The sequence below is a fragment of the Serinus canaria genome, chromosome 3, assembly GCF_022539315.1.
Source record: "Serinus canaria isolate serCan28SL12 chromosome 3, serCan2020, whole genome shotgun sequence".
Taxonomy (NCBI): Eukaryota; Metazoa; Chordata; class Aves; order Passeriformes; family Fringillidae; genus Serinus; species Serinus canaria.
In genome coordinates, this window is record NC_066316.1 from 48,704,572 (window position 1) to 48,730,714 (window position 26,143).

At 38.3% G+C, this 26,143-nt stretch overlaps 1 protein-coding gene across 6 annotated transcripts in view; it reads right to left on the reverse strand.

Moving 5' to 3' along the window:
- UTRN (utrophin) overlaps nt 1-26,143 on the reverse strand; it is a 362,109-nt gene that overhangs the window by 104,303 nt on the left and 231,663 nt on the right. For 5 of the 6 annotated variants that reach the window (XM_050973004.1, XM_030235269.2, XM_018916973.3 and 2 more), the window contains 2 exons: nt 11,448-11,620; nt 6,209-6,365 (listed from right to left, as the gene is read on the reverse strand). In XM_050973004.1, the coding sequence (XP_050828961.1) occupies nt 6,209-6,365; nt 11,448-11,620 (330 nt within the window). Of the gene's footprint in view, nt 1-6,208; nt 6,366-11,447; nt 11,621-19,474; nt 20,524-26,143 lie in introns of those variants that run through there. The other variant, XM_018916977.3, reaches the window with a different exon arrangement.

Genomic DNA, 26,143 nt, shown 5'->3' on the forward strand with positions numbered 1-26,143 from the left:
TATTCAGTGGTTTGAAAAAGACCCAGTGAGGTCCTAAAAATTTATGTGGAAGTCTTAGATTAAAACAAATGAGACAATGGTTCCTCAGGAAAGAGCAGCATGAGCTGTATACATCAAAATGATATGAAAAAGGCAACCCCACAGAAATGTTTCATTTATTGTACTGGAAAAATGTTTATGAATTGTTTTTTCTACAGTAAGATAACCTGCTTTACTCTGCATTAGTGACAGAATAATTTGTTCCTTCATTATCCAGGTTATTTATTATTTTAAGTACTGATCCATTGCAACTTTCCTGACTTATCACAAGACAACCACACTTCTGGGAACAAGATGAAGCACAGCCAGGAGAAACTATTTTTTGTCAAAGTTAAAAATACACTGCACTGGCATCCTAAGTTAACAATTCATTCTTTGACCCATGCTTTTGTTTACACATCATTCTTCTGGACAAGAAGCCCGGGAGAGCAGTGACACACACCTGAATCATTCATGTAACACACAAATCAGTTTAAGTAAGTCCTCAGTGAGCAATGGATATAAGTCTGTCCACTTGAGAACCCTCATTTAACTTCAGACATTAACTACACTCTTCCTCTCCTGTAACAAAATATTCCCACCCTCAGTTTCCACTTCTTCCTCCTAAACAAACCACAAAGAAAAGTCTCAGTTAAAGATTACTGAGTTGTACTGTCCTTGAGCAGCACAAACTATTAGTGTAGTACAATACATTTTTTCACCAATAATCATCATTCAGGACTCTCAAATATGCAAACTTGCATGAGTTCTTAAACTCTTCTCCCCTACAAGTTCACTTAAGGAGCTCTCATAATGCTGAGATACTATTGGGAAGGCTATTCCTCTTCTTGCTAGAGCATGTAGTTTTTGAAATCACATCCTGACTTTAAAGAGCCACTTCAGAGCACCATGATACATCTTGCTCAAGCTCCTGCTTCCATCACATCCTTGACCATCAGACCAAGTTGCAGCTCTTCCTCTAAGCAAGAGACTATATTGCTTTTCCACTTCCAACCATGGACCACTTAATTCTCCTTTCATAGCTCACACTGTAGTCAAAATAGATGTTTTAGCAACCACCCATTAACAGACCAACTAATTCAGCTGACCACCTCTAAGCAGCAGAGATTTTGTGTGCTTTGTGTCTTATGTGATGAAATGAATAATAATTAATAAAGCTTTTTCTATACTTAAGAGTATATTAAGAGTATGGCCTAAAGCAGCACCAATATTTTAATGCTTCTTTCATGCTTTTTCATTCTTAGATTTAGTAATTCCCAACATGAAAGCAGATATTAATAAACAAAATATACCAGAAAAACAAATCTAGAATCTTTAAGTAGGAATTAATTTAAGAAGCTCATTGCCCAAAGTCAGAGAGGCAAACTGAAAGAGTGAAGAAAAGTTTAAGGCTAGAAATTGATTTTTTCCTCACAGACTTTTCCCACTGTTTAAGAGAATAACAGAATTACAGGCACCCTGAAGGGATAACAGCACCTAGAAAGTGGTTTCCAGTTGGCTGTGCTAACACCTTTGATTAAGTGAAAACAGCTGTGTAAAACAGACTGCAATACTACAACTTTCCTTATTTGATTACTTTAACAAAACAAGTCTGAAACATGAAATACATAGACAGTAACCCCAAAAAGTTTGAAGAGTACCTAAAATATTAATGACCTATCCATAGATATAAAATTATCAATCAAACATTCACAGGTCCTTTGCCAATTCATTCTGAGCTCAAATGAAGCTAAGTTAAGCATCTCTTTGATCCAAGATGCATGCATTATTTAGTATTAGCTAGACATTTGTTCATTTATGCAGACACATGCCAACAGGATTTATGCAAGAGGGTACCCATTTCTGCTTAATTTGAAATGTCCTGGTTATCTCTCTGGAATCTAAACCACACTGATTTATAGCTTTTAGGGAGTCTTTTTATTTTAGCAAAAGCGCACTTACAAAAAGTTACAGTCAGAAACTCTTCCAGTGGAAAAGTGAGATACATGAAGGTCTCGGTGCATCTCCAAAGAACAAGGTGTCAGTATCTGTGCTGCCTCCTCTTGTACAAGTGTGACTCTAGGTACTTCCACATGCACAAAACCAGCCCACTGTTTTTTCATGGTATTTTTTGCAGATTTTCTTTTCTGGCATACTAAAATATGCATGTAGGTGTAGATTTTTGAGAGACAGAGTTTGAGAGGAACAGGCTTGGGGTGGTGATTCTGGTTTTTCAGTTTTGATGCGTTGGTGTGGGGTTTTGTTCTTGGTCTATGCAACTGATCAAAATTTGTATCACACACTTTAAAACCCTAAATAAATATTTATACAGAAGATTGGTAAAGAACAGAATGAAAGGGAAACATGATCTGCTAAGAACTAGTAACAGCAAGAAAGTAAAATTTTGGGGAAAAAATGACAATAAACTCTGAAAAGGTAAGTGCCTTCGGTTTCTTTTCCCTCTAAACTGTTCCCTGTGTCCCACATTTCTGGAGTGTGACTGTAGACTCAGCTATGAGTACACTCCATATGAACAACTTCTCAGCTCAGGTACTTTTAAATTTCTTCTCAGTGTCCCAAATGTTCCAGTATTCTTGGAATTTCTTGCTCCACAAACCCCTCTTCTAAAGACAAAGAAATTTTGAGAATAATCAAAATAGGAAATTCATGCACCATTGCTTAAGTTTCCTCTTGCCCTGCTCCCCGCAACACACAGAGCAACACTCAACACCCAGACTGGATGTGCTCATTGATAGACTGAGCATTTAGTATGTGATAAACTTCCAGCCAATGGAAGTTTGGTTGAACAACACAAAAAAGAGCCAAAAAATTATAAATATTTACCACATTCTGAAAGATTTCTGTTAACCTGGGAAATACAGGCTAAATCTGTAGCCCTAATTCCATCTACTAACGGTGCTCTGTGTAATGTTTGCTTTTAAAACACAGAAGAATGAGAGATATCTAAAACAAAAACAAGCTTAAAAATCAACAGCAAACCATTTATTTCCTCCTGTCCAAACAGACCTCAGTAGCACCCAAAAGATGTGAGCCAATCCAAACTGTCACATAATACTGCACTTATCTATGTAGCACTGCTGAAGCCAAGCACTGAGGGAGGGAGACACTAACAGAGGTCTGTAGAATTAGTGCCATTAAGCTGAAGCAAAGAATTCATCCCCTGTACCCGAGGGGGGAAAAAAGTAGGTTAATAAAAACAACAATTATTAAGTAACTAGAGGCAAAAAGTAATGCTAATACAACAGAACTCAGAAAAATAAAGCAAAGGAGACGGGACTGTCATGAGGGCACATCTTACAGAGCTGAGCCACTATTTTACCACTTACATTTTGAAGTGCCAGCAAGGACAAGATCAGGCAAGCAAGTTGAAAATTTGAGAAAATGGGTCACAGAGAAGTGGAAACAAAGTGAGGATTGAACTGCTCTATTTGCATGAACACAACTTCAAATCTACACTCAGGTATGAAACTAAAGGAAAGAGGAGAGCAGAGGCACACACACAGACCTGGGAGTACCTTTTCAAGGTGAGCTGACACAGTGCTGCAGAACTCAACAAGGGATCATAGAAACCCCTTTGATCAAAAGTAAATCTTAAAAGTGAAACGTTCAGGAGGTTTAAAGCTTGAAGAAGCATGGGCAAAGAAACATTTTAAAAAGTACCAGGACAGCTGGTGATGAGAAGTGGCATAAAGGGAGTATCCTTTGGAGCTAGAGAAATCAAGTCATATCCCTGCAATATTCATCTGACGCAGTTATACCTCAAACCTGAAACACTGAAAACTCCCAGCTTAACAGGATATTCCAAATGGAACACCTTAATTGCAAAGCAAATTACACCAACCAGCAATATCCACACTACAGGGCACAGAGTAACTGACAACATGGAATTACATAAAGTTTACAAAAAATCCACTGAAAGGGCAGTTTTGTCATAATCTTTTGAAAAAAAAAAAAAATACAACAGGAATAAAACTTGTGCTACTCAGCCAAGGACACTTCATCCAGCATCCTAACCACATCAACCAATCACTTTAACCTTGCTGAGGAAGCAGAAGGACTTCTAGAGGGTTTGGAGTTTTATTTTGTTGGCTTTTGGTTGGGATTTTTTTCCCCCTTCATTTTTCATTTTCTTTCTGAAAAAAACCAAAACTTTTCAACTTGGTCAAGTTTATTAGCAAACTGCAGCTTCAGCAAGGAATGAACAGCTCCTGCTAAGAAACAGCAGTGAAGCACTGCCATGAGAATAAAACCAATAGACAGCTGTGGTTCAGCTCCCCTCCTCTGGCAGTAGCTAATAAGCAACACCTCAACAGAATGTGAAATGCTGCCTGCTAATAATTGGTATTTGGTATAGCACAGTATCATTACAAGATATATGGGAATCTCCTGATTCCCCCTAAAAAAATAACTCTTTGGAAATAGTCATCCAAACATCTTCTAAGAAATATCTGCAAGTGTATACAGTGCTTTTGCTGGCATAGGTATAAAAAAAATAAAGTGATACTCAGGATTGCTTTAACTTCATGCTGTTGCAGACCATTAATGCAGCTCATATTAAATACTTGACTCGGGCAACTATATCCAATACTCACTGTGACATTGCAAGAAAATTGCCTTTTTGAAAAATGATAGAATAATCTCCAAAAGCCCCTGAATGCACTCACTAGAGTCTTAACCTTGACACATAACAAAATATCAGTTTCTCTTTAAGCATAAGGGCAAGGATTAAACAACCCAGAGGTGCTCTCTCCTTCATACTGCTGCAGTTCACTGGTGGTCCAAATGCACCATCCAGCATCATTACTACTAAACTTTTCCACTTCAGAATAAAGCCCCATTTTCATTAATCAATTTGAGTTCTTCAGATGAGAGGCACTTACTAGTACTATTTTGCTACTACCATGCACATACTGTAATCTACACAAGACACAAACAAGCCTTTAGAGAACCACCTGTAGAGGTCTACCACCTTCCACTGACCTCCTTCAAAATCATATTTGGCTCTGTTTCAGCCTTTTATTGCTCTTTGGCACTAGTAATCCACCTTTTGATCATTATAAAAAGAATCACAGCAGATGTGCCTACAAACAGAGCCTGATGCTTTAAGTGGATTAGGAAGAGATGAACTCTCAAGAAACAAAGTTCCTGAGTTTATGCTAATAAATTAACTTTAAAAGACTAAATTAAGAAGAAACGTATGCAGATTTCCTTAAGCACTTCTATTTTGGAGTGAAGATGTAAAAGTGCTGCTCATGACAGACTACTTTTTTTGTACTTCCCCACAGTATTTTAGGTATTTCTGTATTAGTAAGTTTTTCCAAACTCAAACTTTGCCCTCACCAAACAACACAGCAGAAAAGACACCAGTGTAGTTGGCAGAGGAGAACTTATTTATCATGCAATTAGCTATATAAAGCTGCATTGTTCTCTTTCCCTGTTTACACCATACAGATCAAATGAGATGGAACCAGCTTTACTAGATTGAATTTTTCCAATGGCAAAATCATCTTCACTTGATTGCTGATCAGAGTTGGCAAGATAGATTCCACATGCTACATGAATGAAGAAATGCAGATGCAAGCAATTTTTTTTACTGTAGAGAACTATTCAGGAATTAATAGTCTGTCACATACAAACCAGAACAGGACAAGCAAAACCAGAAAATGCTATAGTTACAACAGTACAAGGCACAGAAAAATTTTAGTTCTCTAAAATCGTTTTGAGTCATCTTTGCAGTGTAAATGTGCATGGGTAGGGGGCTGCTATCACTGGTGAGTTTAATAACATGTAGAAAGGCACTGTTCACAGTTTTACTGAATTTACATTCATCCTTGCTTTCATGATTCTTGGTCACTTCTTACTTTTGCATGCCTTCATTAACTTTAAGAGTAAAATAATAGCTTCATCTATCAAAATTCCAAAAATATCAAGGAACAGTAAAGAAAGTAAGTGTTCAGACTGAACACATGTCTCAAAAATGGTTTAGATGAAATGTTATAGTGTATCTTAGTTGTGCTTTAATAGGCAAGGCGGGTAAGCAAAATGGGTGGAGACCTAGAGCTTTTTTATAGAAATTAGTCACTAGGAAGCATTCATCATTTCTCCCGTACAAAAATTTGCTTCATTTTCTACTTCACAGTAGCATATCCATAAAACTTAAGCAACTTACTTTGCAGTGGTCATACTGCTGCTGTAAGGTTGGAACATCCCCTCCAACAGGCATTTGTTTTTTCAGCTCTTCATCTTTAGCATTCAGCCATTTGATTAACTCTTCCAGGGATGTCAGCAATCTGTTCCATTTCTCTGCACTGGCCTCCAAGTGAGCCCTGTGAGACAGCACAACAGCATCTTTAAAGCCCTGAATGGCAAAACCAGCTTGGGAAAACAAACAAAATTACTTCATCCGTAAGATGAGAATGTCTCAAGTGCTTAATTGCAAAGCAACTTTGCATTAAAAAAAAAAAAAAAAAGCTTTATTTCAGAACACTTTGCACAGCAAATCAAAATAAGCAAAGGAGAAAGAGGGGAACACAGACAAATATGTCTCTGGTGCTTTAACTCATCTAAAACCTTGAACACTGAATGTCCAAGCAACATAAAAAATTCTTGTGTTTTGTTGTGACTCTACCACTGTTGTGCAACATGCACAAACATCATTTTGTGAGCTAAAGCACTGCAAAGCTGAACTCTTTCATGCCAGGACCTTGACTCTCCAAAAGCAAAATCCAGAGTGTTCTACCAGTAGTTATCAATAGCAAATTGCCTCTGCTGCTGAACATATCAGTCAGTGACACAGGTTACTTAATAAATCATCTCTCATTGATGTTGAGTTGTTAGACTTTTAATACAGTGAATCTTTTCCTCACTTTAATTGACAAAAAAAGTCAAACTCCACAATATCTTTTTCTATAATTTTCAGAAATATCTTGACTTGGTGTCTTCTCCCTGCAGTACCTAAAAGATGCATAGAAATCTTCAAAAGGGACCAGCCACCCCTCTTTTACTGCAGTCATTCTTTGTTATGCTATCATTCAAGATCAGCATGTATCTAATTTATATCAGCAAAAAAAAGTTTCTTTCTTCACACAGATGGGGGAGTAGAGCTGAATGATTTTCAGTGTAGTCTGACACCAGTTCTGCAAGTTTCTTCCTGCTTCTGAAGGTTGAATGAACTGAATTCTATTCCCTTTCTGATTTTGGCACATTGCTGGCTTTTTTTTTTTTCTGATTCCCTGTGACTCACACCTAGAAACTTTCACCTGGCTTGTATTATCATTTCAAATGACATTAGAGTGAATGTTTGGGGCTGATACAACAACATTTGGATTGAAGGGATGATGTGCTACAAGGTTAAATCCAACACAAGCTTAAGTTTGACCACACTGAGATCTCCCAGCAATACTAGGATAGATGAAGCAATAAAGCAGTCAAGTAAGAGTAGATAAGGAGGGAAATACAAAGAAAAAAAAAGTCCATATTTTTGAAAATGATAAACCAAGTACATTTAGGAAGAGGAACCTGTTCTCCTTCAGTCCTGTGACGGAAAGCACTTAGGTAACTACTTGGAAAAAATATGAAACTAAAGTAGTTGCTAGAAATGACATTTTATTGCCTATAGTTTTGTGTGTTATGGTTTCTACTGTCCCTTATTGCTCTCACTGATACCTTTATCTCAACACTGAATTGCAACAAGCTGCTAGCAGGTCAGGCCTAAATGCAGAGTCAGCATCCCACCACACACTGAAGCACAAGTGTGTTGTATTGGCCTTGGTGTGCAGGTTTAGCAGCTTCTGAGTGCAATGTATTGTCTCCACTCTCCTGGTATTTTTTCAGGTACTCAGAACTGGCCCTTCTTTCTTGAAATGAAAACAGAGTTATACTTCTTACTTATCCGGCAGAGGAGAACCATTGCCCTCTCAGCTAAGCTAAGGCAGATCACATTTGAACTTGCAGTGTTGCTATTAGATTCTGATTGCCAAAAAAAATATAGATATATCTTTGAGAATTTCTAGTAGCAACTACAATTAAAAATGTTCAGATTTATAGCTTTCTGTACATTTGATAGTGAAAACTCTATTCATCATGGCATATTACTGTTTGTAGCAGCTCTCACTCCTCAAAACTGGCACTCTCTGAGGCTTCAAGATTCTGCTCTAATTATTTAGTGGAATTCTTATATGAAAAATAAATTGGAGGGGGAAAACTCCTGTAAGTAGATAAAGGACAATTTAAGGGTGATTCACCACTTTGTAACGTACAATGCAATAATATTAATAGTCAAACAACTAATCTGATATAAATGTGAATGATATTGCATATATTACAGGATTAAACGCATTGTAATTTACCACTAAGTACTTGTGTGCAGGCCAAATTAAAGTCAATACCAAAAACAACACTAGTAAGCACATGGTTTCAAAGTCCAGTGCAAGTTAATCCTGCAGAGGTAGAGCAGTAAGGGGTGGAGAGGAAACGGACTACACCAGCAGGGACTTAATTTTTCACCGAGCACAAAGTGACCGAACCTCCCAAAGAAAAACATTGAAAAGGGAAAAAATAAACACGGAAAAACTCATCACATCAGCCTGGATTTTTCCAGAATACTATCCTTTTAATCTTATCAAAAGCAATACCAAAAAATGAAAGCAAGATGCAGCAGCTGAAGAGCAGCCACAAGCATTCAATTCTCCTGGGGAGCAAAGAAACATACATTCAGTAAACCCCATTCAAAGCAAATGCTGCAAGGAGCAAGAGTCAAGATATGCTTTAAATTGCATTTCAGTGAAAAGTTTTAGTATCACGTTTATATTTGTCATACAGACATTATCAGAGGCAGAAGATAAACTATGCAAAAGTTCTGAAATGTTTCTTGGGCTTTTCTGTACTCTCTCTCAGGATTCCTGGCCTTTGCTTTGGAATTGGTACTCTACTGATAAACAACCTGCAAACAAAGCTTCAGGTGTTTGTGTTGAAGTGACAAATGAATTGGTAAGCACAGGGATTTACTAGGTCAAGTGATGGTTTAGGAATCTGCTCTGATCAAATAGAGGTCAGCTATAGATGATTGTTTCTGGGCATGAGTTGGAGCACAAATATTCACTGGCAGCAGCCATTGGGTATGCAAAAGCACTCCTAAGGGAATCCCGGATGAACCTGAAGAACACAGATGCTCCTATCCAACTGACCAGACTGAGAGGAACCCTCCCTCCCCCTCCCCATGCTGAATAAAATCATCCAGAAAACAGCAACTCTGACACAATTCCCCTTCTGTTGACCCTGAGAGGCTCTCTTCACAGCTGGAGAGCTCCTCAGCTTTTAATTCTGCTATAGAGGTAGCACTTTTCCTGCTGAGTGACAAGGGAACACGGAATAAAAAAAGATTGGTGGGTGGTCTAAATATAGAGAAACAGAGAGAAACTCCTTTTCTGTTTGTCCCATACTTCTACCTTTACCCTCCCCCAAACACTAACATCCCCAAACACTTCCTGCCCCAGGAGAAAAGAATCTCCCATAAACATTTGCCTTTAAAAAAAAAAAACTCATACTGTCTTCTCTCTTCAGGAGAGCAGTACTTTCAGCAATTAAAAATCAGAACAATTGCAATGTACGCACACCTAAAAATATTCTAAAAAGCCTACAGAAACTTTAATATAGAAGCATTATGGCAAGCTAAAATCCATTATGAAACAATCAGCTTTTTCATTCTTCAGTCCTAGCATCTAAAAATTAGATGTTGCTCTCACTAGAGTCATCCATACAATTTTGCTTTCCAATTCATCCTTGTAAAAAGATACACCAAGAAAGCAAAAATTGAAGGCAAACAGACTTCTGTGCTTTGTTACTCCCCTATGAAGGCTTTCAGAACTCTTGCAGAAGTTAGAAAAGTGAACTGCAATCAAAGAGCAGAGCAAAATACATGAACTCAGAAATACTATGCTTTTTTCAGTAGTGACTGAGATTTGATAGGTTCATTTACTTTTCTTAGGTTTACACCAGTATTCTCTGACTTGCCTATCTTACACTTTGATCTCCAGTGACATGTGGCTCTGCAGCACAGCAGGTACCAGCAGAGCAACATTAATGCTCCCCAATTGGACAAACAAGCCATGCACATGAAGAACAGAAAAGATGGGTCTGTATTCAGAAAATGTATTCCCAATTTCTGCACAGACTGCACAATCAGTCTTTCTGTACTACAGCCTTGGAACTCATAGCTGTACAGGATAAGTGTCTTGAAGGCCCTTTCTCATGGCCATTCATTTCTGCCAAATTATGACCAAGACCAGGAATGGCCAAGCAACCCAATGGTTCTTGCTAGGACTCCACAACTGATAAGCTATTAATTTAAGAGCATGCTTTTGTCTTTCTCTCACATGGGCCAGTGAGTAAAGCTCATAACTCAAGTCCAACAGCTCTTGCATTAAATTGTGTTTGTGGTGGAGCCAGTCTCTGCAAGCCCCCACACCAAACTGCTTGGTCCTTTAGGTTCAAGTCCTTCATGTTCAAGTTCTTCAGGGGCTTTCAAGAACTGATTTAAGAGTTTCATTTAACTTTTCAACAACTGAGTTGGTGATGGGGTAAGTGGACATGAAAGGTAAATATTAAATTTTCCCCTCTATTCCAGTCATTCAAATTCTTGTGCCTGAATTTCAAGGTTGGCTCATTTTCCTGGCCTTTGGAATATTCATTTGAATGTTTAACATTGTTTTAAAAGAACAGTTTTCTCAAACCAACAAGCAAGTGGTTGCAATTAAAAGCTCTAGAAATTATTCTCTATGTAATTCATTTTCATGTAGAATTTAATTCAATAATGAATATGGCAGTACCTGTTTCAAAACTGGCATCACAAAGATTTAACAGTCACCACACTTGAGCTTGGCACAGATAGATAGGGTCAAAAAACTGTAAAATGCATTCCTTGATTAAGAAGCACTTAAAAAAAAATTTCAATTGAATAGCAGCAACTGAATTATCAATTTGAATTATTAATTCAAAACCAATTAAATGGATCAAAATACTTGAGATGCAAGTTTTATTAACTTAGTAATTTCAAAATAAAAATTTTGTAAAAACAGAACCATCAACAAACTCCTGATTTCTCCTCAACGTCATGGCAGCTTTGCAGAATTATTTCACTGACACTGCCATTGATTTGCAATAAGGAAACACTCAATGCACTTTCTGGAAATTTTGGTACAAGGTCAGCAAGCTACAACTGTGAAGCTCTGAAGAGAAAACAAGTAGTTAAGTCTACCTGGTGAAAAAGTTCACCAAGTTTTTTTATTTCCACTCAGGGGTCCTTCCTGAAAGAGAGTACATAGATCATTTCAGTGCTGTGTTCATATTTATCAAGCCTCTTAGAAGAAAGGAACTGTGCCCCACCACATCTGGATGGTTTTGTTACTCACCTGATGTTAGCTGACTTCGCCTTGAGGTCATTCCAGCGCTGGTTCATGTCATCAAGCCGGTGCTGGAGCAGAGCAGCTTCCTCAGAGTTTCCCAAGGCTTTCACCATTTTCTGTCTGTTTCCATCAATGCTTTTAAAGATGTCATTGTGGGCATCAATCTCAGCTTGGATGTCCTGAAATACCAGCAAGAAAAGTTCAAACATAGTTCTGTAAGTAGAGGAGGGGAGAGCTGACTCTCATGAGTACTCCTGAGCACTAGGACAGAGCATGGATTCCAGCTTCCTTGGGTGTCTCAGATAAAAGATGCACAGGAGAAAACCTGCAATCCTATTAACGTCACTACAAAAGGTCTAGCTTTCTAAAGTGTGAGAAAAGGAGTCTGAAAGTCATCCAAGGCTGTGAAAAAGGAAGTAGATTTATAAACACCAAGTTCTGTGATGTTGTGTTTTGTAGCACTGAAGGTAACTGTCTCCTGTTCACCCACGCATTTCACACAGTGTGGCATTTGCAAATGCACTAGAACTCATTTCCTCTCCAGAAATTACACCGATTCAGCCTTAGCTGTGTCATCTCTTTCTTCTTTGAAACAAAACATTCCAGAAACTTTAAACAGTCTAGTGAAATGCAGCCTTTATCTAATATTTTAGGTCACACGTAATGAACGCATTTAACTAAAATCTTAACTTTAAAACCCTAAACTGCAGATAAGCTATTGCAGCAACCAAAGGTCCATTTTTACAATGAAGCTACTTTACATAATGGCCTGAATATATGGAGAGATAGACATAAAATGGCAGGATTTATTATAATCTGAATTTCATAGTAAATATTGAAAAGAAAAAGAAAAGCTTGTGATTTCCATTCTGTTGATTCATTTCTCCTCCACTTAGAAATTAAACACATTTTATTCTCTCATCTACCATCTGCCTCAAGAAACACATTACAGATATTGTCTTCATCTAATTGAGCACAGTATTATTTTTAAAACACATAAAAAGAGCAAACAAAACTTCCTGCACCAGTGCCAATGGTTTCTAGCATCCATACATCACATCTATCTATACTCCAATAATGCAATGTAAATGTGTTGAAAGCCAGGAGGTGTACTGGCTGTCTCAATAGGATTAATCAGCGAAGATTATGACAGGAACTTGATGCAGATGTAAATAAACATCTTTTGCAAAGGAGGAAATAAAATAACTGAAATTCCTTAAAGGTTTTTATTCTTCCAATCAATTCCTCAGTAATCACCATCTGTTCCCAGAAGCAGAAAAGGAGGGGGCTTTTGTACCTTCCCATCCTAAAGACGTATTCCTGTTTGCACATATACAAATGGAAGTGGAAAAGTAGCCATGAATTTGAGATGGAATGAAAGCTTTCTAGAGTTAGGAGAGAAAACAAAGAAGTCAGGGTACAGGTACAGGTGAAGGAGAAGAGGGAGGAGAGATGGGGCAGTGGGAAAGGAGGTGAGAGAGGGAGGGAGGCACTGGTGAAGCTCTGTCTGGCCAGAAGAGCTACTGTGTGACTTTGGACAACTACCTCTATTTGCATTGAGATTCACTCCTTTAAAGCAGGTAAAAAGACACTTTTTCTGTCTTTGAAACAACCCGATAAAAATCACCATTCTAAACACAGAAACAAAAATGACATTTAAAAGGAAAAACCAAAATGGTATTGTCTGATGATTAGCCAACCCAAATAAGATGGCAGAATCACTAGCTGAATTTGACACTTATCTGAAAATACTTGCAGCTCCTGTCCTTTCAACTCCAACATGCATGCAGGTGCAGTGAAACCCAGCTCAATCCCACAGAGCAGGAAGTACAGCCACTGCACAGCAGTTACAATTCTAACTGCAATGAATCTGCACCACAAAAGCCGGGTCATGCAAAACATTTCTCTTTGCCTCTAAGTCGCAAGCAACAATTTCATTGAAAACAAACTGATCTCTAATCTTTCTTCTACAATCACAGCATTAACTGTAAATCTATTCATTCTAGAACCTTTATAAAGCATTCTTTGGTTTTACTTGAGAGGACAATGCATGCTCAAAAATGTTTCATTCACAACGGGTTTGATTCTTACATTTTCCAGTCATCATGTTACATTGATTAAGGTACAAAAATCTGCTGCTCACATTCTTGAGTCCCACCTGTGATAACCATGTTGAGACAAATCAGTTCAAAGAATAAAGTTTCCTAATTAACTTCTCTCTCATTTCTGCTTTCCATTTTCCAGATGAAAAAACCAACCAACCACTGCCAGCTGATCCAATAGGACTGATAAAGTTATTGAATGTGAGTTTGTCACAGCCCTCAAAGACAAGATGAAGAGAAATTCAAATAACATACCCCACATCAGTGGGCACATGGAAGAAGTAGAGCCGGAAAGTGGGATGTGAAAAATGACTATCAGCAAGAAACGGGCACAGTAAGTTAGTTATTCTCCAATAATAACATAAAACACTTGGATTTTTATTCAGGTACTGTCTTCTGGATGATGGGCTCCCATCTTATCCTAAGACTGCTGCAATTGCCAGCAATTGGTAACACGCTCCTTTATTCACTGTGTTATCAAAGTCCTTCAACCCTTACTTGTAAATATGTGGTTGCCCTACCTTCAAATTTCTTTCTTCAAAGTGGAAATTACTCTCATTCTGTAAAGTCCTTCCCATTTATGTTCCTCCTAATAGAGAAATCTATTATTTCTCTTTCTCCTGCCTTTTTCTTGGTCTTTGATTCTCCATTATCCTCTATGTGGCAAAAAATGGGATAGAAAAAGTTGAATATGCCTGCTTGGGTCCCAGTGAGGATTAACTCTAGGAAGAGGTAATCCACTTTAAATTCAGCAGTATTTTAGAAGAAACTCTAAATATTCCCCTATTATGACATGGAAGTTCCCATATTCAGAGTCACAGGGGCAACACACTAGAGAATGCAGGAGAAAAGGGAAAAATTCTGTTGCTTTTGCCACATAAAGAGGGGGATACAACTGTTAAACTCCATCACTGCTCTTAGCCCAGTGCTTCTGGGATCTGGGTCAGAGTGGTCTCCCAGTGCATGTGAAACAATTAAAAGGGCAGAGAAGAGAAAAAAAAACCAAAAACACAACAGAAAAAAACCCCAAAAACCTAAAGAATTTCACTATAAACAGAAAATGTCTTCTTGCTTTATCAACTTTTTTTTTTTAAGGCACTACTATAGAGATGCCATATTTTGGTAATTTTGCAAATATTTATGTGCACTTGGCTGCTAATGCTAAACAGAATTGATAATTTATTGTAGGAGGTCAACATATTTGTTCACATGCAAGTGCTTGCAGGATTAATGCCCTAAATTAAAAGAAAGCTTTTTGAGGAAAAAATGATCCTATATATAAATCAAGGTGAAAGCTCCAAAGTTTGAAAGGTAGAAAGGAGAAGAAATAACTAGCTTGGCATTTAGATATGTACTTAACCCTAGCCAGACTATTAAAACATTGCCACTTCCCTAAATTCCTTTAAAGTATTAAGATTAAACTGCTGCCTTTTCCCACTTTGATGTGGTGATTTCAAAATTTTATTTCCATTCCGAATCTTCTCTGCCTTCTTTGCTTCTCTCCCCCTTTACCTTTCTTCCTGCAGAATTCAAGTTTTCATTTTATGTTTGGATTTGATTTTAAACCTTGTCTCCATAACAAAAAACCTACTTCTTGCTTTAACTCCTACCAAATAAAATCTAAATGATCATGCAATAACAACTGAAGAGCATCTGTCTTTAAAGAATGTATAAATATGTGCCACTCAGTAAGGCTGCAGATGGAAATACTGAAAAGGATCCAAAAACAAGTTGCTACTAGAAGGATCCAAAACCAAGTTGCTACTAGAGCCCAAAGGCATACTGGAGTGACATGCCCAGGGTAAAGGAAGTATATGACAAATATTGGAACAGAACCCAACTTAGGAACCCAACTCAACCACCTATTAAACTTTTGTCTTTGTTTTCCCCCTTATGGACTGCAAGGACATGTCAAAAGCAGTTACAGCATTAGGCATAAATGTCCTTTGGAAAGGATCATAATTTATAAACGGCAAGAAACCTCCAAGCCAAACCCACACAATGTGTCTTTTTTCTAAATTATGAGTCCAGAGGGTCTCTAATTCAGTCTGCAAATCTCTAAGCTATTAACAGATTCACTCCTACTCACATTTTTTCAGGTTTTGTCTGTATTGGCAATATATCAGTAAGGACAGTAACACAGGCAAAGTATTTCCCTTTTTATAGGGCCCAAATACTTCAGTTGAAGATAAAAACACAACTAATGGAAGAAAACTCCATGGCCAAAATAAAGAAGAAGAAACAATGCATTTTAAAATATACAAAGTGTTACTGTATTGAATTCTCACTACTAACAAATTTTTCTTGCACAAAACTCAAATTAGTCCCTCAAGAAAAAAGTCAACAGCATTCTGTACCCAATCACTGCTTCACAGAGGCTTTAAAGGCAGGACTTATCAATGATTTACTACAAAGTTTTTTTAACCCACTATACATAGCAAAATTCTGGATAACACTCCAATTATTTTTATGTTTCTTAGGAAACAGAATTCCACTGTATTTTCATAAACATCTGATCACATATCAGGGATGGCAAGTTATACCTTGCAAACCACATATGGCTCACAAGAAATGGACATACAGGTACAATGCTGATGCTGTGCAATAAGCCCAGCAGCATTTTGTGTTGGCACGTAGAGTGCTACATCCTTTTAATCCCCAGGTAACAAGCCATTTCTTGTATGTGGCTTTTGAACCACACGTTTATCTCAAAAGGAATTAGTGGACTTGAAGTTGATTCTTCAGAAAAGAAAATCAGCTTGAAAAATTGCATATTCCCTAGCAAAAGTTACTCCCAGGCTGTTTTGCCAGAACAGTTTTGTACTTGCACCCAATACAGATGATGCCTGCGAGTGGAATGGGTGCACAGAATTGCAATTCTCATAAAAATTATTGTCCATTGCCTTCACTGACAATGTTTAAGTCAGCAAAGACACAGAGAAATGATGCACTTGCCTCTTTCAAAGGTCAGGAATAAATGTGATGACTGCTCATCAAAGTACCTGCAGAAAAATCTTCCAGCTGGAATAGGTGGAAGAAAAATGTCAGTGCCAACCAAAAGACATAACTGCATGCCACAGACATAATGCCACGCCACAGCCAGAACGTGGCTCTTTGAGGTCTCTGAGCAGGTAGAAAAGGAATGGACCTTTTATTTTTTATTTTTTTTAGTTTATCTTGAACCAAGTACATTCTACCTGTTTCTGCCAACTGTCTCTGGGAACACTGCTGTGGCAGATATTCCTTTTACCCTCTACTTTACTTGGAGCTTTTCACTTTCTGATGACTCTTAAGGAAGGAGTAAGAATTAGGGCATGATAGAGGTGTATCAAAGTGGCCATTGTGAAAGGGAAACTGGGCTTCTATTGGTCTCAGCCTTAAATACTGGGGGTAGCTGGGAAAAAGAGATGCCCATGTAAAAAGAAGGCTATAAAAATCTCATCTCATCCAGGAAGTCTCTCCTCTGATGTCAGAGAACAGTCATGCCTTTAGAAAGGCTCATCCCATCCGCCGTTTCAGAGGTCTGCCTGCAGTAGCCTGAAAAGGTTGGTTTTGTTTGCTGCTGTTAAGCAATCCATTTACAATGAATTCCCATTCAGAAGTAGTTGTACACATTGAAAATTTAATGTAGAATTGCCATTATCTTAAATCCACCAGTGCCAGAAATGCATAAAGATGGACATCAAACCTCTCTCAAGTGTCATACACAGACCATACTGAGTATCACTACAGCTGTCACAACTGAAGTGTAAGATCAAAGCAATTTGCTGTAGATATGACCAAAATGTACTTACTACCTAAAGTCTCAGATATTTCCTGAAGAAAAAACAGAATTTGTTTGGGGGAAAACCCGCTTTGGGACATTTTTCTCTTCTAATTTTCAAAAGCTTTTATTACCAAGAGCTTTGTACCAACACATCAAGTTTCTAAAAAGTTGATTTGACTTGCACGTACCTCTTGGATAAGAGGTGACATATGGTGTAGTTAAAGATTCATTTTATCACAAGAATGATGATGCACTCACAGGAAGGCTGAGAACACCACACTGCCTTCAACAACTCCATTGCATGGCATAGACTCAACATCTGAGGGGCACCATAAATGTGTTAATACTAATTCCAGCAGTCACATAAGTATGACTGAACAAAGCCAAAGCAGCCCTGCCTACTGCAGTGTAATATGACTCTGTTTTTGCATAGGAAGGGAGTGCCATGCAAGCTTCTGCAAATGCCATCTGGCTTCTGCATTACGATCACAGTAACAGCACTCATCATTCTCTCTGTAGAACATATATTAATGAATCCAGAGAGCTGAAAGTAGCTTACAAGCCAGGATTGCTGTCATAAGGCTGTTTCTCCTGGCAGCAAACACCTCAGGAAGGACAGGATGGGTGTGTGGGGAATCATAAGAGGGACAGATGAAGCAGGGGAGGAGGGGAGCTTGCTTAAAAAAGAAAAAAAAAAGGAAAAGAAAATTTGCTATATAAGCACAGACTGAAATTTTAGAATTTTTGATCAAAGTCTACCAAATAAAACATTAACCTTCTCCAGCACCAAAGTAGCCTTTTATGTTGCTTTACAAATTTCAGCGCAGTAGACAACAAAACTTCACAGCAAGCTTCAAGCTAAAAAAGTACAGCAGAGCTGTGAGACCTCTAACTTTTGGTGAGAATTGCTACGATCAATTTCCTTTAGATAAACACTGGAATATTTGAAGTCACAGGGGAAGGCTTGGAGCTTGCAAATACCAGGGCTTGTATGATTCATAAAATATTAGGAATCATGGTGAAAAATTTCTCTCTTAATGAAGTCATGAAGCATCTCGGTCTGGCACGTGTCCTTATCTTGACAGGCTACCACAGCAGCGGCCACAAGAGTGAAGGCCAGATGACAAACTGAGAGCAAGTGAGGAGCCAGTGACCTATAGAGTGAAGAAGTCAGATCACAAATGCTTTTACTGCTACTCTGAGCTACTTTTGAAAGAGTCATGCTGGTGGGATCCTGAATAGTGACTGTCTCAAGCATACTTCTCCCTGATAAACATAACTGGCAAACCAGTAACTACTGAGGAGAACGCTGGTTTATGCTTTAAAAGAACATCCTGAAGTTTAGAAAAACACAGAATCAGGCTTTGCAAACTGCTCTCCTACTGTGAGACCACATTTTTAAGGTGTTTTATCTTAATTCATAAATAAACTACTTTGTTACATACTGCGGTCTTGCAGGATACAGGAAGTTCGTATGGTGAAAAAAAAAAGACAAAGCAAATCTAACAGTGGTTACAACATGCAAGTAAGGTTTCACTAGAACTGCTGATAAACAGATGAAAACAATCTGTTCTTTAACATGCTCATGTGTCTTACTCATCAGCACAATCACTTCAAAGCCAAACCTCCTGCCTCTAAGCATTACTGCTGCCAAACAACCTGGAAAGAGAAACTAGTTGGAATAAAAGAAGTAAAGATGAAACAAGGGGAAAGTTGCATATTCATTGGAAATAATTCTACCTTTAAATGCCACCATAAGATCTTCCAATTCAACTAAAACAACATTCAATTAAATTTAACAGCAAACTCCAGAGCACTTGCTTTATGCCAATAGTGGAACAAGGTCACAGGCAGCCTGTAATATCCCCTTATACCCTTGGCTTAGCAAAGTCCAAGCTGCTCTTCATTTCCTTTGGAACTTATAGTTAAATAAATAAGTAATTAAAATGCCCACCATCAGAGGACATGCTCTAAAAGTAATCTTGCAGGACCTGAAATGAGGAAGATAAGCAACATTAGATTTCCATAAACAGAGTGCACATGAGGACATAAACAGCAACACAGAAAACATAAGTTAAACATCAACCGGCCTTTTTTATTTACTGTGTCATTTTCAAAGGCATACACAGCCTTTTCCAAAGGCATGTGTGCAAGTGCTATCATACCTTTTCAAATTTTGTCAGCAACTCACGTAAGCTGAAGTTCAGGCCAATCATCATTGAGTGTCTCCCGAAGCCTACATTTCCCTGGTATGTCCTCCAAGCCAAGTCTATAACCTTCAAAAAGTTTCTCTCCTTTCCCACCTATACAGTCTCAAAATACTCCAAGTGCTCCAGTGTGTGTCCCTCTCCTGGGCTGTGTTCCCCTGGGAATAGTTCACACAGTGCCATTGTCACAGTCTCCTCCGTGTCCCTGCTCCTTCCCATGGGCTGGGCACCCAGGGGTGAGCCGCTGACACTGGGTGCTGCTCCTTGCAGGGCTGACCTGACCTCATGGCACTGCGGGGATCTCCTTGGCTCCACACCTCCCCAGGACTGCCTCCAGCTCACATCAGCAATGACCTGCAGGACCCGAGTGCTTCTGGCAGGCCCCCCAAGCTCTTGGTCTCAGTGACCCTGAGTGAGAGAAGCTATAACCTGCTGGTGTATGACAAGTGGAAAGGAGGACCACATCCTTCCATGTTGCTCCATTCAAAGGGAAAAAAAAAACCCAGAGAAATTTCTGTCTATAGAAAGCACCAAAAACCAGCTTCTCAGACAAGTTAAAATGGGATGAGGCACACTTCATCCTAAGGAACACGGTGGTGTGACCAGACGGGAGGCCATCTCTCTTCTGACTTCTTCAGAGCCAGCGCCATGGGCTGGTGCTGCTATGGCAGTAATCAGGCACCTCCAGCCCTCTTCGCTTCGCCCAGGAGATGCTGCGCCACAGAAAAACCAAGGCCCATTAGAAGTCGTCTAAAAAGTAACTTCCTTTCTGCAAGCAAAAAAAAAGTCCAGCAAAGGATCCTGCTGCAACCTCCAGAGCCTTCGCTGGGGATCTCCTCCTTTGGTGCCGCCTGCTCTGACAGCCGTGTGGTAATCTATCCCCGGCATTTGTTTATTATTGTAATCAGCATCCTCCCTTCCAGCAGCCCTGGTGCTGCTCCGGAGCCAAGCACACTCCCCCTTCCGGGAGGCCTCCCGCTGGAAAGCCACCACCACCCCTGAGGCTGCAGAAACCCCAGAGCAAAAGCCCTCACTTTTCCTTCCCGTGGAACGGAGAGGTGGCTGTTCAGTCACGGAGCAAGCTTTGGAGCTGTAAAAGCAACCAGAGCTGCACAAAGCCACCACGGGCTGGGGCTGCACAGGAGGGCACGCTCAGCGAGCCAGATTGTTTTCCATATGAGCCTTTGCTCGCCTGTGGGAAACCTGACACCCCATGGGTGGCTGTGAGGAAATCAGTCCATTTCCAACCATTCCCACTGGAAACCCGTGTGCATGTGAAGGCCTATTTAAGCTGCTATTAATGCCTTCCGCACAAACACACATTACTCAACCACCAAAACCAGATTGAGTAATAGCTGCCAGCAAGTCAGTAAATGTATAATTAAAACCAAACCAGCAACCCATCACTTGCAAAACCCGTTACAACTAAGTCTCCTATGAGCACATTGGGTATCACATGTTGCTTTTACTTTTATTTTATTTCAGCCAACCATCATATGAAGTACCAATGAATTCACCAGTAGAAAATCTGTCTATAAAGTTATTCTGAGCTAGTGGATTATACTGGTATATCTGGTATGGGTCTGGATTTTAAAAATAACTCTGAAGGGGGGAAAAAAAATATTGGCATTAGTAGGATTTTTACTTGATTTATTTGTACTTTGCCTCCTGTCTGTATCTTTTATGTGGGCATATTACACAAACTGCAGAAGTGCTTGCAAAATAAACTCAGGAAAGTTTTTCAAAGGTGACAGAACTAAACTAGCTTTATAGCCCATATAACAGATCAGCTTAAACAGTCTGAATTTATTTCACTGCTTCTGCAAGAAAAAAGCCTATTTATCATGTTCCCATACTATTTGCTTCCAAATTAACTACTCACAGAAGGAAAAATTACACATTAGAGTGAAAAAGTTATATCTCTTGCAGAATGGTTTTACTAAAATCACTACTTAAGAATTTCATTTCTTCTCCTCAAGACAAAGTTTGGATCCTATTTCCCTGCACACTAAGGCTTTCTGCTGCTCTTGGAGAAAAAAACCCTTGCAAACCAGAAGCAAACAGACTTTAGATCCACCTCCGAGATGTTAGTGCATACAAATAAAGACGGGTGTCAGGCTGGATTATTAATGAAGCTTCATAACTCCAGGACTGAATCCAAATACACAATATTAATTTTATGTTTGGTCTCAGGCTTCATACTTTGATAAGTTGTTTTCCAATTTTAATTTGTCATTGAAGAAATCATACATTCTAGATCTTTCAGCACTATTAGATGCAAATTAAATACCCTCTAAGGTGAATAGGTACCGTTTTGCATAATTCCATAAAAGGTTATCAAATATTTACGTATACATACACGATGTTGGACCAAGGCTTCCAGCAAAACAACTTTGAAAATTATACTGAATAATGACTTTTTCAGTTGCTTTCTCACATGGAAGCACACTGCAGTATTTGAGAAATTCTGAATATGTAGAAGTCAAAGTAACTGAAATGAGTTCTACATTGACATGTATTTAATATAGCCTCTGCACAGCCAGCAGTTCTGTAGATATGACAGTCTTAGATTGTAAGCTCCAAAAGTACAACATACATTTTAAGTCTGCTTTAAAGTGCTTATTGCTACCAAAGCTTAAATTTTCTTGATCAGCTTCATCATAATTTTCTTTAAAAACAGCTCTGCATACACTATTGGCAACAAAAATGTATATTCTATACTGGAAACTACAGTCATTACACAGATGAAATATTTGAATTCTAGAGGCCAAAGAAATTCACATTCTGAGAGTTTAAGCTCTCATGGAAGTACATAATCTACAGCTGAAAACAAGCACACTACCAATTGTAACAAAGCATCCTTTCAAAGCACTCTTGTAGATACCAAAAGCCACAACTGGGAATTTAAGACACTGGAAACAACATACAGCTGCAGAAGATTAGGTGCACGGAAGCTTTTTGTTACTTTTGGTATCAGAGTAGATTGGTGCATTTTCTCATGTATCTTAAATTAGAACATAAAATTGGATAAAAATAAAACAACCAGCAAGCAGCCTTTTATAGCCATTGGTAATGTTACTAATGGCAGCCTGCAAACGCAAGGGCCACTGAAAGAAAAGCACTTCTGTCAATGGTGGGAAAAGGACAGCCAGCACAGCAGCCTGTGACACAACTATGATCACATCTGCTGGAAACTGGTTTTAGGTGTGGGTTCTGCAGCGCACATCCCACAAATCCAGGCTTAAGAGTGTCATCATTTAGCAAGGCACAACACAGAGATTATAAAACTAATAGCAGACTTTTACATAAAAAATCTTATTACTGCAAGGAATAAACTTAAAGCCCCCTGCTTTTATCAAGTATAAATCCAGAAGCAACTGAATGTTAAGATACTCCAAATGAACCAGAAAAATCAATGAAATCAAAACTAGATAAGGAGAAAAAGTTACTCCACTTCTACTTGAAATAAAACGATCTGATCCACTTGGAGATGATCTTATACACACCTCTAAAGTTCAATATCAGGAAAGATAAAAGTCTCTTAGACTTTACTGTGTGAAGCAACATTAAATATGTATGCAATAAAGAATTTGCTTCACACTTGGGATGATGTGCAAAGTAAATGATGTGCAAGAAAACTGTTATGCTAAACACAACAGAAGAAAAATGGAAAAATAAAAAGCAGTAAGAACCTTAAGTGTAAATAAATGAGGCTGTTTATACTAGGAGCATACATACGTCTAATGTGACTCACAGCAGCAAGTAATGACAACAAAAGGATTAAAATAATAGCATTGCCTTGTGTGACTCAGATGTAAAGGGCACAGAGGTCAATAGGTGGTTACAGAAAGTCAATGCATCCTGTTTTCACTCAAGACATGCAGTTGCAGGCAGGAACACAAAAAATCCACCAGTTCAAAAGCACTGTGCTATATTCACCTGCCTTGAAAAATATCTGATGTCAATCTGATCAGATCAGGAGAGGGAGATGCCCTCTCCCTTCCTACAGCAGGTCAGCATTTACAATACAGAGTTAACACACTGCTCCAGCAAGGTCAGTTCTACACTGGGGCTAATTATCAATTGAACCCAACATAAAGGTTCAATTAAGCAGAGGCTCCCTGATAACCTTTGTCAAAAGTCAAATCACTCAAGCAACACGGTAACCCAAGGACTAGCAATTCATCAGGACAAATGGACTTATCAAATTCCTACAATAAAGAGTTACAAGAGGCAGGATAAGACAAAAGTAACACAAATATGATTGCCAACATTATCGGTTAGGTAGCTATTACAGGGGTGATTGCAATGCAGATCATTAATTACATGAAAGTTCCTAGAGCTTGGAGCAAGGCACTGCAACCATTGGATTTGTCTTCTTTTTTTTTTCTTCTCTATAAATGAAGGTATTGGTTTGCCTTGGAAGATATTTTTACAAGGATCAACCAATCACATTCAGTGGTTTACCCTGTGCAGTATCTGCCACATTCAATGACAGAGTTCTGCATTAGGTAAGCAGAGATAGATTGTGGCCTTCCTGAAACAAATGAGACAAGACTTTAAATCTCAGTAATAAAATTTGGTAGAATTCCAGATGTAGTCTTGATAGCAGACTGCTATATTGCTATGAAGATTTTGTGGGGGATGGGTGGTTTGGTGGTGGGCTTTTATGTTCCCTTAACTTGTTTGGACAACACATGGCTTTTAAGCTTTACGAACCAACCATGATTTTATAACAGTTTAGACTTAAATATAAACTGCTGTGTACTTTGAACTTCCCAGAAGAACCCAGCCCTAAAATCAGAATATTTCAAATATACTCAAAAAAAGTATCTCATACTTGGAATATACAAAAAAGAAATTAGATGTCAAAGGGAAGTATGGAGGAAGAGCACCAGCATGACATCTATTTCATGCATAGGGCATTATAAACTTTACTGAATAAGAGACTGAGATTTAAATTCAATTTATGGGACTGATCAGAACATGAAGATTTTAAGGACACTAAATGACAGAATGAAGGAGAGCAGACAGCAGATAGTATGGATGAAATCTGGCTTTTATGCCAAGCAGAAACTTCATCATCAGGTGTCCTTTTCCAGTTAGTACTGGTGACTAAACAAAATTTTCCTATTTATCAGCTGTCTATAAAGACTTCACTGGGGAAGTCTCCTTCTAAAACTGTAAGTTGTCTTTCCTCCTTGTTTTCCCTTCTTCAGGTATAAGATACTAGTGCTTGCTTACAATAATCACATTGGAAATCAGAAGGCATCAGGGCACCTTGTGGTCTGTCTTAAATTGCCTTTTTAATGCTGTTCCATTTGCACAAAATGAAAAAAACACATTACCTTAGATGTACTTATTCACATTTTTATTTAAAAAGGTAAAACTTAAAAGAGGGTGACTGCCTAGAGGTGATATAGCATGACAGACTGTCAAAGCAATACACCCAAATAAAGATTCTAAAACCTGCATTAACCCATACCCAAAGTAAATATTCAGTTTCTCAAATTTGAGAAATGGGAATTCCGTATTTCAGCCCAACCTAAAAAGGTTTGCCTTAAAAATTGTCTTGACTGCAATGAAAGCAGCTTTATAGCTTTCTCACAGCTCAGCACAATAAAAGCCTCATTAAATCCATGCATATTCTACATCTTTAAAAGAATTTTCAACAAGAAGGGCTTATTTATATACTTATTACTTAGTATAAGGAAGCCCATCTTTCGAGATACTAAAACTGATCAATGAAAAGATGATCAATTTAGTAGTTTTTAGACAAGTACTCAATCCCAGTAGTAGAAAGACCACAAAAATGTATTTCATTTGAGCTTATAATAAATAATTGATAGAGCGTCTTAAATTTTAGAGCACTTACTCAGTATCTGCGGATTAAAATCTCATTGAAATAATGTATTGCAGTTTCCTCTTACTTCACTTCTTAACAATAGCATTAGACTCAAGTGTCTAACATGGATTTAGAGTCATTTCAGTTATCCTGTGCAACTTATCATTTTGCCACACTCCAAGGTTATGTGCCTTCTAACTCAATCTGCCCATATCTTATGTCCTAACTTGTCTAATATTCTCAGTTAACTAAGTGGCATTATCTTGCAGAAGGAGAAGTATTACCTGAATCTAGTTGATTGGGGGGTTTTATGGTCTTTTTGAAAGCCACTGGGAATGGGATTCATCCAATAAAACTCTATTCACAGCAATAAAATTATGCTTCAGCTGTAAGCTTTTCAATAACCAACTTTTCTGTATTTGAATATTGGCTAGACATTTTAGGAGTTAAAAGCAATGTATTTGGTATGATTTCAAGCAACTTCTTGTCTATGAAGCATTCTTAAAACACTTACCAAGAAATGTACCTCTAGATCAACTTTAACATTGCACAAGAGAAGAACAGTAAGAAAGTTACTCTTGGGAGTTTAGCAAGTGGCCATCTACTAAGAGGTTCCATCAAACCACAGAAGGTCTATTTCTAATCAAGAAAAAATACCAAAGTATACCATTACAGTTTACCAAAAAGGTGAAGGTTTTGTTTGTTTTCAAAGTTCACTAAAAATGATCAATGACCCTGGACTACAGGGACATTCCACTAACACTTCAAATCTTTTCATGCTG